Genomic DNA, 12,303 nt, shown 5'->3' with positions numbered 1-12,303 from the left:
TTGCTTGACATCATGTGAAAATCTAAAGAAATCAGTCATGACCTCAGAAAAAAAAATTGTAGATCTCCACAGGTCTGGATCATCCTTGGGAGCAATTTCAAAACGCCTGAAGGTACCACGTTCGTCTGTAGAAACAATAGTACGCAAGTATAAACACCATGGGACCACGCAGCCATCATACCGCTTAGGAAGGAGACGCGTTCTGTCTCCAAGAGATGAACGTACCATGGTGCGAAAATTGCAAATCAATCCCAGAACAATAGCAAAGTACCTTGGAGATGCTGGAGGAAACAGGTACAAAAGTATCTATACCCACAGTAAAACGAGTCCTATATCGACATAACCTGAAAGGCCGCTCAGCAAGGAAGAAGCCACTGCTCCAAAACCGCCATAACAAAGCCAGACTACAGTTTGCAACTGCACATGGGGACAAAGATGGTACTTTTTGGAGAAATGTCCTCTGGTCTGGTGAAACAAAAATAGAACTCTTTGCCATAATGACCATCATCATGTTTGGAGGAAAAAGGGAGAGGCTTGCAACCCGAAGAACACCATCCCAACCATAAAGCACGGCATGGCAGCATCATGTTGTGGCAGTCCTTTGCTGCAGGAGGGACTGATGCACTTCACAAAATAGATGGTATTATGAGGCAGGAAAATTATGTGGATATATTGAAGCAACAGCTCAAGACATCAGTCAGGAAGTTAAAGCTTGGTCGCAAATGGGTCTTGAAAATGGACAATAACCCCAAGCATACTTCCAAAGTTGTGGCATAATGGCTTAAGGACAACAAAGTCAAATTATTGGAGTGGCCATCATAAAGCCCTGACCTCAATCCTATAGAAAAGTTGTGGGTAGAACTGAAAAAGCATGTGCGAGCAAAGAGGCCTACAAACCTTATTCAGTTACACCTGCTCTGTCAGGAGGAATGGGCCAAAATTCACCCAACTTATTGTGGAAGCTTGTGGATGGCTACCCGAAACGTTGACCCGAGTTAAACAATTTAAAGGCAATGCTACCAAATACTAATTGAGTGTATGTAAACTTCTGACCCACTGGGAATGTGATGAAAGAAAGAAAAGCTGAAATAAATCACTCTACTATTATTCTGACATTTCACATTCTTAAAATAAAGTGGTGATCCTAACTGAACTAAGACAGGGAATTTTTACTAGGATTAAATGTCAGGAATTGTGTAAAACTGAGTTTAAATGTATTTGGCTGAGGATATAGATACTTTTGTACCCGTTTCCTCCAGCATCTTCACAAGGTCTTTTGCTGTTGTTCTGGGATTGATTTGCACTTTTCGCACCAAAGTACGTTAATCTCTAGGAGATGTTTCTGTCATTGGCATCCACCCTTGCGGGGTTATAGGATTCATTAAGTTATTTTGAAAGTTACATAAGCACACGGGCTTATAAAATTAAATCCACAGACTTTATGTTATAAGCATTTGTAGAAAACGCTACATGGGAGACTAAATAAATGTACAAATGCAAATCTGCTCATCATTGTAAAGCATTTTGACATCAAAGTTGCACATGCCGACTCAAAAGCATTGGTCAAAGAGTTAGCCAATACTGCTTTGGTGGAGGAGGAAATCCTTCCGGAGAGGGAGGATGATGAAAAGGGTTCTACGGGTGGTAGAGTACACCCAATAGACGTGCAACTGTGAAAGGTAAAACTAAAGGCAAAATGGGAACCACAGAAATTGGAGCAAAGAAAGGGAAAGAGAATGTGCAGGCAGACAAGAAGAAGAAGAAGAATGTGCTCCTGCCACTCAATTAAAAGAGATGGAGCAGGAAGCGTGACAAAGGGAGATAGATCTGGAAGTACTCCAAATCAAGTCAGGCCATCCTGTAGCCTTAACAGTGATCTTGGTCGGAACAGCCGTCTTGTACCACTTTTCACCGAAAAGGAGGGTAGGCAACAACACATCGGCCGCAGTGATCCTCAACACAGGAGCCTTTCAGCGGTGCGGGCTTAGTCCCCTCCTGTACTCCCTTTACTCCCTGTTCACCTACGACTGCATGGCCAAGCACGACTTCAACACCATCATTAACCACACAATGGTGGTAGGCCTGAACACCGACAATGATGAGACGGCCTATAGGGAGGAGGTCAAAGACCTGGCAGTGTGGTGCCATGACAACAATCTTTCCCTCAACGTGAGGAAAACAAAGGAGCTGATCGTGGACTACAGAAAAAGGAGGGCCGAACAAGCTCCCCATTCACATCAATGGGGCTGTAGTGGAATTCATTTTTGACCATCAAATCATCTTTAAGCTTAATGAGTTTATCAAAATCACCTTTAGAATTGTCTGTGAATATACTGAAACTGTCTTTATGACCCTTGATTAGATTGGTATAATCAGTGATTGATATAGAGGGTGACTGGAGGCCCTTCATAGTGAAATCACTGATATCAAATAACTTAGCAAATGCTCCAGGATCCTTTTCTATTTGCGGTCTCTTTAAAAAAAAAAAATAGTGGGCTTTGTTTTTCCTGGTTAATAATCAACCATAATTCAATTTCATTACATAGGTCTACATTAAATAGATTTTATGTACAGCAGTAGATTTTATGTAGGCCTACTTTTAATGTACAATGTTCTTGACTGTCCTGAATGGCATCTGCCCAATAACATTTATTACTATTATTATTATTGTCAACATACACTGAACAAAAATATAAAGTGTTGGTCCCATGTTTCCCAGAAATGTGTTTACAGTGAGCATTTAGTGAGCATTTAGTGAGCATTTCTCCTTTGCCAAGATATGCCACACCTGTCAGGTGGATGGATTATCAAGAAGCTGATTAAACGGCATGATCATTACACAAGTGGACCTTGTGCTGGGGACAATAAAAGGCCACTCTAAAATGTGCAATTTTGTCACACAACATAATGCCACAGATGTCTCCAGTTTGAGGGACTGTGCAATTGGCATGCTGACTGCAGGAACGTCCATTTCTCTACCATAAGCTGCGTCCAATGTCCTTTATAGAGAATTTGGCAGTACGTCCAACCAGCCGAAGACCACATCCGGCTTCTTCACCGGCGGAAATGTCTTTGGGGGGTGGGGTATTTCTGTCTGATTGGCTGGACCTGACTCCCCAGTGGGTGGGCCTGGCTTCCAAGGGAATGGGCCTATGTCCTCCCAGACCCACCCATGGCTGCACCCCTGCCCTGCCATGTGAAATCCATAGATTAGGGCCTAATTAATTCATTTCAATTGACAGATTTTATCATATGAACTGTAACTCAGTAAGATCTTTGAAATTGTTGCATGTTGCGTTTATATTTTTATTCAGTATATATCCCTTTCCCACCCCATCCTACTTCTTGCTATGAATTCTATCTGATGGCATACACCTGTTTAGGCCAGTGCTTGACTTGGACTGAAATAGGTGCCGGTACTCATTTTGGCGTTTTTATTTAGGTGCAGGAACTCCTCAATACTTTTGAGCTAATATTCTATAGGAGGTGGAGGAAGTCAAGCAGAAGAAAATTGGAGGTGCCAGTACTCAATTCCAGTGAGCTCTTGCCCAAATCAAATACTGTGTTTTGGTAAAAAGACAAATAATGTCTGATTTGGAACACTGATTGAGTGGGCCTGGGTCCAGGTGGTATATTGGTGTACACTATCAGTCAGAAGTTTTAGAACACCTACTCATTCAAGGGCTTTTCTTTATTTTTGTACTATTTTCTACATTGAAGAATAATAGTGAAGACATCAAAACTATGAAATAACACAAATGGAATCATGTAGTAAACAAAAAAGTGTTAAACAAATCTAAATATGTTTTATATTACGGGTGGCGCAGTGGTTAAGGGCGCTGTACTGAAAGCGCCAGCTGTGCTATCAGAGTCCCTGGGTTCGCGCCCAGGCTCTGTCGTAACTGGCCGCGACCGGGAGGTCCGTGGGGCGACGCACAATTGGCCTAGCGTCCTCCGGGTTAGGGAGGGATTGTTCGGTAGGGATCTCCTTGTCTCATTGCGCACCAGCGACTCCTGGGGCGGGCCGGGCGCAGTGCGCGCTAGCCAAGGTTGCCAGGTGTAGCTTCCGACACATTGGTGCGGCTGGCTTCCGGGTTGGATGAGCGCTGTATGAAGCAGTACGGCTGGTTGGGTTGTGTATCGCATGACATTCATCCTTCGTCTCTCCCGAGCCCGTAGGAGTTGTAGCAATGAGACAAGATAGTAGCTACTACAACAATTGGATACCACGAAATTGGGGAGAAAAAAGAGGGTAAAATTAAAAAATATATATATATATGTTTTATATTTGAGATTCTTCAAATAGCCCACCCTTTACCTTGATGACAGCTTTGCACACTCTTGGCATTCTCTCAACCAGCTTCATGAGGTAGTCACCTGGAATACATTTAAATTAACAGGTGTGCCTTGCTAAAAGTTCATTTGTGTAATTTATTTCCTTCTTAATGTGTTTGAGCCAATCAGTTGTGCTGTGACAAGGTGGGGGTGGTATACAGAAGATAGCCCTATTTGGTAAAAGACCAAGTCCATATTATGGCAAGAACAGCTCAAATAAGCAAAGAGAAAGACAGTCCATCATATCTTTAAGACATGAAGGTCAGTCAATACGGAACATTTCAAGAACTTTAAAAGTTTCAAGTGCAGTCACATAAACCATTAAGCGCTATAATGAAACTGGCTCTCATGAGGACCACCACAGGAATGAAAGACCCAGAGTTACCTCTGCTGCAGATGATGAGTTCATTAGAGTTACCAACCTCAGAAATTGCAGCCCAAACAAATGCTTCACAGAGTTCAAATTACAGACACATCTCAACATCAACTGTTCAGAGGAGACTGTGAATCGAATTTTGCTGCCAAGAAACCACTACTAAAGGACAGCAATAAGAAGAAGAGACTTGCTTGGGCCAAGAAACATGAGCAATGGACATTAGACCGGTGGAAATTAGTCCTTTGGTCTGGAGTCTAAATTTGATATTTTTGATTCCACCTGATGTGTCTTTGAGAGACGTGGTGTGAGTGAACAGATGATCTCCGCATGTGTATTTCCCAATGTAAAGCATGGAGGAGGTGTGGGGGTGCTTTGCTGGTGACACTGTCTGTGATTTATTTGGAAGGCACACTTAACCAGCATGGCCACCACAGCATTCTGCAGCGATACGCCATCCCATCTGGTTTGGGCTTAGTGGGACAATAATTTGTTTTTTAACACGACAATGACCCAACACACCTCAAGAATGTGTAAGGGCTATTTTACTAAGAAAGATAGTGATGGAGTGCTGCATCAGATGACCTGGCCTCCACAATCCCCGACCTCAACCAGATTGAGATGGTTTGTGATGAGTCGGACCGCAGAGTGAAGGAAAAGCAGTCAACAAGTGCTCAGTATTTGTGGGAACTCCTTCAAGACTGTTGGAAAAGCATTCCAGGTGAAGCTAGTTGAGAGAATGCCTAAAACTTTTGACCGGTAGTGTATAAATAAAATTGTACTTTGAGTGGTGATGTTTAAGGTTTAAATTATTTTATAGAGGTCAGACTCTCCAACTGTTACGGCTTACTTTAAACTGAGACTCGACGATATGATGTGATAAGTTGGCCGCATATAGCTGTTTACTTTGTGCATAACTGACTTTGCCTTTATTATAATACCTATTTTGCTATAATGAGTTGGGATTTTTTTTTTTTGTCAAAGTGGGTCTAGACTTTGACTCTCATACTATACAAGATACACAGGGTGAGAACCTGGGCTATTGCTGAGTAGCAGTGAATCATGCTCATGACAACATCTTTCAGCACTGGCACCAGGAATCAATATTTTGAGTGTGATACAGTGACATACCATCTGTAGTTTGACAGGGCAGTAAACACATTTTGCCACTGCTGTCAGTCAGATATTTGCCTACCACAGAGAGTACACATGACATGATAATGAATGCCCTTCAGACCACCTGTTGGGTGCAAACGGCTGCATGTCAGAAGCGTTTGGGGAGCCTTGTGCCCTCTAGTTGTGCTGTATTTACTTCATTTCAATGATCTTCTTGTGTTATATGTTTTATGTTCTTTGACCATTCTGTAATTGAAAATGTTTGTACATGACAAATTGTTGATTTTCCACATAGTGATGTTGAAAAATGGACAACTAGCATTGGTCTTGGAAAATAATACCAGCATGCAAAATTGGCTAGGACTACTCTATAGACTGACAAGTGGTCGGTACAGTAATAGCTAACAGCTGAGATATTCCAATATTTTAGGCTATTCATTGTGTGAATATGTCACAGTGGTAGTGCTCTGACAACTTGTTCTAACTACACTGAACAAAAATATAAATGCAACACTCAACAATTTCAAAGATTTTACTGAGTTACAGTTCATATAAAGAGATCAGAACATTTTAATAAATTCATTAGGCCCTACTTGGGAGCTAGGCCCAGCCAATTGGAATGAGTTTTTCCCCACCGAAGTGCTTTATTACAGACAATCCCGCAGGTGAAGAAGCTGGACGTGGAGGCCCTGGGCTGGCGTGGTTACACGTGGTCTGTAGTTGTGAGGCCGGTTGGACGTATTTCCAAGTTCTCTAAAACAATTTTGGAGGTAGCATATGGTAGGGAAATGAACATTCAATTCTCTGGCAAAAGCTCTGGTGGACATTCCTGCAGTCAGCATGCCAATTGCACGCTCCCTCAAAACTTGAGACATCTGTGGCATTGTGTTTTGTGACAAAACTGCATATTTTAGAGTGGCTAATAGGTCTACCAAAACAAGTGGCTGACAATTTCACTGGAATAGAGGTAGATAGATATATTTCTAATTACCAGTTAATACGTAGAACACAGTAAACATGACAAGGATATCACAAAAGTCAGAGACTTATTTCCATTGTAGTCCCTATAACTTGCAAAGCAAAAAATAAACAGGCACAGCAATTTATAGATATATTTAAAAAAATGTAATGCAAATGGTGTCTCTAGCCTACTTCAGATAGAAGTAGAGGCAGTTCGGAAAGGCAGGATGAGTGAAGATAAGGGTATTGATAGTTACAGTGGCCAGGATCCGGGAGAAAGTCAGCCTGACAGACAGGCTCTTCTTCAAGGCACCTTGCCATCTCCAACATTCATTCCCCCATACTTCCTCTGAATGTCTTAGTGCACCACCGACAACAGTGTAGCACCCGCCTGAGTGATGCTTCGGCTGCTCCTGAGGAGGTATCACAAATATATCAGCATAAGTGTCTTAGGCCTTAGAATTTAAAAATATCTACTCATAGCCGCTAGCCTATAGTTTATAAAGTGATAAATACCTACACGCCTTCACCGACTGCTTAGGATACTGAGTATTTTCCAACAGAAATAAATCATTTGACATATTTACCAACGTAATCTGTCCCAAACTAACATTTACTTTGATATTTTTATACATGATCTCAGTAAAACTTCCTATATTCATACCAATAGTGTCATTGTTCCATGTAGAAATGGCACAATTTATATAGTTGACTTCTGCAGTCCTTTTACAGTGATACTAGAATACACTTGAGAAAACTGAACTCCTCGAGTCAGTTTCCAACACTCTTCAAACTGTTTTAACTGCAAGTGTGTACACTTCGTTCACTTAAGCCTACTTAAGCCTATGCGTAAGCCTTAAACCTAAGTATAGATAATGCTGGACTAAAAAGTATGCTCAATAGTGAATCTTCCCTCAGTGTGAGACAAAACAGGAGTGATCATGATAAAACACGTTTTTTATTGATATCAGAAAAAATACATCACTCTTCACGAGAACAGAGGGGACAAATGCAACACTCCGTTATGTGTCATCTGCCTGTTTGGCAAGTTTGCTCTTCCTCAGAAGTTCGTCATTTAATTTCTTCAGATGTTTTGTTCGACTCTCAAGCCTTCGGTGCCATTCGTCTCGCAGCCTATGTAAAGACAAAGTATTATCATTTTTTTAAAGTCAGACACATTCCATAAGCCATATGTTTCCAATATTGCTTTAGGCTACTTAATTGTATGTGTATTGTTAGGACAATGGATTTTTTCTAGCCTGGTTACAGATCTGTTTGTGCTTTTAACAACTTCATTAGCAAGAGAGCAGAAACAAATGGGCACCCAGGCAAAATTTCTACGACAATTCCTCTAGGAATTCCAATGGGTTTATTATTTGTGACACCATGCTCTTGTGCCCAGTATTGTGAGGATGGCTCTGCCACCTTCCTCACATCTACTTGGCTTATTGCATTTGTTCCTGCTGTGACACTGCTATGACACTGCTGTGTCTGATAATCCTCTAACCTTAAAGCAGCACAGGTTATTGTAGGACAGCTAAGCATGGAATATGGCATCCCCTAATATCACTCAACACTCTCTGATTATCATATCGGATTCCCTAAAGTTTTTCCAGTCCTTCTCAGATCGGGGATATACACATGATTACATGGACTAGCTACGGACAAGCAATGGGGTTATGAGATATTAGAGTGCGCTTTTGCTTTTGTGGTTAGAGATTCTTATGGCCAAGTACTTTAATATGATTGTCAGTGTAAGTTGCCCTTAGTGTTACCATTTTGCTCGTAACAAAATCATGATCTGTTACATGTAGCATGTGCGTCGAAAGTGATATCGCCTAAATTGTGGAAGTTTTATCACTCACAGCAGGATGTATTCCTAATCCAAATATGAAGAAGAAAATTTCTGCAAAAACATAAATAAATAGACCTTTTGTTTCCCTTGAGGAACCTTTCCTCATATCCTGTGCAGTATTCTTATAGCACAAAAGTGTATCCCTTCAGAATGTCTAACAATTCTTACTTGGTGAGAGCACTATTTTTCTTCCTCATGTCTTCAGTTTCTGTCCTTTGGTCGTGTTTAGCAATTTTTTGTTCCCAGAGATCTTTTATAAAAAGCTTATCATGAATAAGAGCCACATTCATTTCCTAGAAGAAAATACACATCTAATTAGTTAACATGGACTCAAATCAATTCTGCTAGATTTGATTCTGGTTCGAAAAAGCTACGCAATGTCTCACATTTCTCAAAGGCTCAGAAAATCAATGTCAATTATGTTTACTCTTGACAGTAATACATTTTTCATCTTGAATATGTATTTGTATAGTAGTAGATAGTAGCTACAGTATATGTAGTCAGATATTAGTGATGAGACAATGAGTTCCAAACAGCTGGACTAATAAGAGGAACAGCATGCATAGATCATTAAAAACAAACCTTCTGTGGGTATGAACCTTCTTCTCCCAAAGAGCCTCAATGTCACAGGATGTACTGTATAGTCCTGTCGTGGTGGATGTGGTGCCGATGAAAGTCTCCCCTCTTCCGCGCCCCCTGCTGAGCTTTATTTAAGAGGGGACAACATAAGACCTTCGTGTCATCTGGCCTTTTTGAGAAGAGTTTGGAAGGGAGGGGGAAACATAGCGTTACTTCCCTTTGTTACGTCTGATGACATTATGTTTAGAGGGGACCTATAGCAGAGCTGTAGTAGTGCTCAGCTCAGCATTAGGGGCCTCCCACACTGGCCTTATTCTAATCGCCCCCACTACTCCAATGACACCAGCACCAAAAGAAGGATTGGCTTGTTCTGTTCATTCTGGCTAGATCGCATCAGTCATTTGATATCATCCCCTTTTATTCAATTTGAATGGCTCGCGCCACATTTTAAGACGGTGGCCCCTGAGAGGCTAGAGCAGCAAGGCTAGACTGGGTAGCTGTGGATCGTGTTACTTGTAAAACTGATGAATGTATCAGGTTCTAATTTATGACCAGAAAATCCTTGACATCTTCTTGACAACTCCTTGACTGCTTATGACAACCTCAATGATTGGATGGCATTGAGGTAAAAGGAGGGCAGTCCAAATGATTCGCCAAGCAAGGGAAGTTTGCAACGTAAGCCCCTCAGCCCCCGTGTTTAGTCGGCTTTGCAAGTGTACAATTATGTTCACTCTGAAACTGAAACTCCACATAATTCAATTCGCGACAATAGTACATCCGCTAAGAAAAGTCTGTGAAAACTGAAAAACAACGTCAATGGAGAAGTCAACATACAAATGTAAGTAGAAACAAATGCAAATAAGTTTGACATTGTGCTACTAATGCACATGACGACACAAACACGTCTTGTAAAAAGTAAATGTGTTTTTGTTTGGTTATCTTTTGGAAATTGTAGAAATAAAAAATGTTCCTTCTTCAGAAGTTCCAGCTAGGCAGGCAAATGTTATTTAGCTAATTCATTTGCTAGCTTTCATACAGTAGGCTTATATTAATTATATATTTCATATAAGTAGACATGCACTCATAATTGACTGTGGTGCACATAAAGCACCCACAAGCCACCGGTGGCTGAAAACACAATCATTGTGGGATGAACGAGTGACAAATTTCCGGCCAAGGGTGGTCCATTTAAAAATCATTCCTTCCTCTCTCGCCCATTGCCCTGCAAGTTTATTCTCGTCAGACGTCATGACACGTCATCAGAAGTGTCCACTTTATTTGAGGACTGAGGGGATAGGGTGTGTCTTTTTAGTGTTTGGGCCGCAACCAGTGTCTTTATATTGCAAGTGCAACAGTTCACTTTACCTCAATGCCATCCAATCATTGAGATTCCCCCAAGGGCATAAGGTGGACGAAGGGTAAGTGGACGAAGGTGTATTTTAAGTGTTTGGACCGCAGCCACTGTTTGAAGCTACAATTGATATTAAGTATTTTTTGTGTGTTAACTGTTAACAGATGAGTGGTAATAGTATTCGTTCTGAAAACGTTATACTGCCACTACTCCTTTGTTTTATCTCTCTGAAAACAATTGCTCAAGACAACACTTAGCCTAAAAAAATGTAAATGTGCCCCACAGAAAATGTTTTGATATCCCCACAAATTCTTCAAATTGAATTGCATTTATTTTATCTTTGCTTAAAAACTATACGTTTTATATAGTCATCTATGCCACCTTGACATGACTGGTTGATGTATACAATATAGATACATTTTACAATAAATCTGATTCATTAATTGATTTTTACTAGTATAATTTCTCCTCTTTGTCCATAGAACATTTTTGTTTTCTTTGTATAGTGAACTTAACCTGTCTCAGATGTGTGATACAGTTTCCCTCATAATGTTGGCCTTACAAACCTTTTTTAATAAACAGGGCTATAAAATCCAAAATAACTTTTCATCACATGGATCTGTTTAATATGAATAGGTTATAACATCTAAAAAGCTCAATAAATCATTGCCATATAAATCAACCACAACAATCAAGCCACCACTCACATGCTGAATGAGGTCTAAAATGAAGACAATTGGTAATCCACTCCCATAGTATTGCACCAGACATGTCCAAGGCAGAACGACGACAACATTTACTTCGGCCAATCAGTGAAAGGGGCACAGAGAACATTGTGTGGAGCGAGAAAGTGATCTATGTTGGCCATGAGGCAATTAACACTGGTGGTCAGTGTAGCGAATACTTTTTTGAGAGGGTAGCTGTGATGATAAATGTGATAACACATGTCTGACATTTAATTTCCTCTGGGTGTGACACACTGTATGCCACCGGTATTAAAAATAGGTAACAAGGGTTGTCATGTGGTCTATTTTGAGTACAGCCAGAGCCTTTGCTAATGTACTATAATTACACTATCATTCCCATATACTGATTCAGTTGTCATTGGATACAATTTGGAAGAGTAATCCATCAATAATTACCACGATAAGTACCGTTATAATAATATAGGCATCAATCAATATTGAAGATATCCAGCTATGTGAATGATATGCAAACTCTCAAGGAATTAGTTGGGACTGAGAGTGAAGAGAGCATTCACTCACACACTTCAGACTCATCGTCCATTTAAAACAAAAGCACAAGAGACAAATATTTTGTGAAAGGCTAGAGCATTTCTTGTTGATGAAAAAAACATGATTTGAAATCATTCCAAATGATTATAGTGCTGCATTAAAAGGAACTTGCATTTCATTGCTCCTTTGTTCTATACAGAATATCATAATATGAAGGTGGAGATAGTTTAGGAAGTGCAAATGAATCCAAAGATTAAACTGGTATACAGTGCATTCGGAAAATATTCAGACCCCTTGACTTCTTTCACATTTTGTTTCAGCCTTATTCTAAAATGGATTAAATATCAATCAGGCCTTTATGGTAGAGGGGCCAGACAGAAGCCACTCCTCAGTAAAAGGCACCTAAAGACTCTCAGACCATGAGAAACAAGATTCTCTGGTCTGATGAAACCAAGATTGAACTCTTTGGCCTGAATGCTAAGCGTCACGTCTGGAGGAA

At 40.5% G+C, this 12,303-nt stretch overlaps 1 protein-coding gene across 1 annotated transcript; it reads right to left on the bottom strand.

Annotated features, from left to right (window-relative positions):
• Positions 1–7,723: 7,723 nt before the first annotated feature.
• Positions 7,724–9,399, bottom strand: LOC110526127 (protein FAM240B). The gene is made up of 3 exons (XM_021606758.3): positions 9,222–9,399; positions 8,808–8,932; positions 7,724–7,918 (listed from the first exon to the last, which is right to left on the bottom strand). The coding sequence occupies exons 2-3, from the start codon at positions 8,927–8,929 to the stop codon at positions 7,807–7,809; spliced, it is 234 nt and encodes a 77-aa protein (XP_021462433.1). The 5' UTR covers positions 8,930–8,932; positions 9,222–9,399; the 3' UTR covers positions 7,724–7,806.
• Positions 9,400–12,303: the final 2,904 nt, after the last annotated feature.

The sequence above is a fragment of the Oncorhynchus mykiss genome, chromosome 6, assembly GCF_057628025.1.
Source record: "Oncorhynchus mykiss isolate SJ-2025 chromosome 6, ASM5762802v1, whole genome shotgun sequence".
Lineage (NCBI taxonomy): Eukaryota > Metazoa > Chordata > Actinopteri > Salmoniformes > Salmonidae > Oncorhynchus > Oncorhynchus mykiss.
This window is presented reverse-complemented; position numbering and strand designations above follow the sequence as displayed.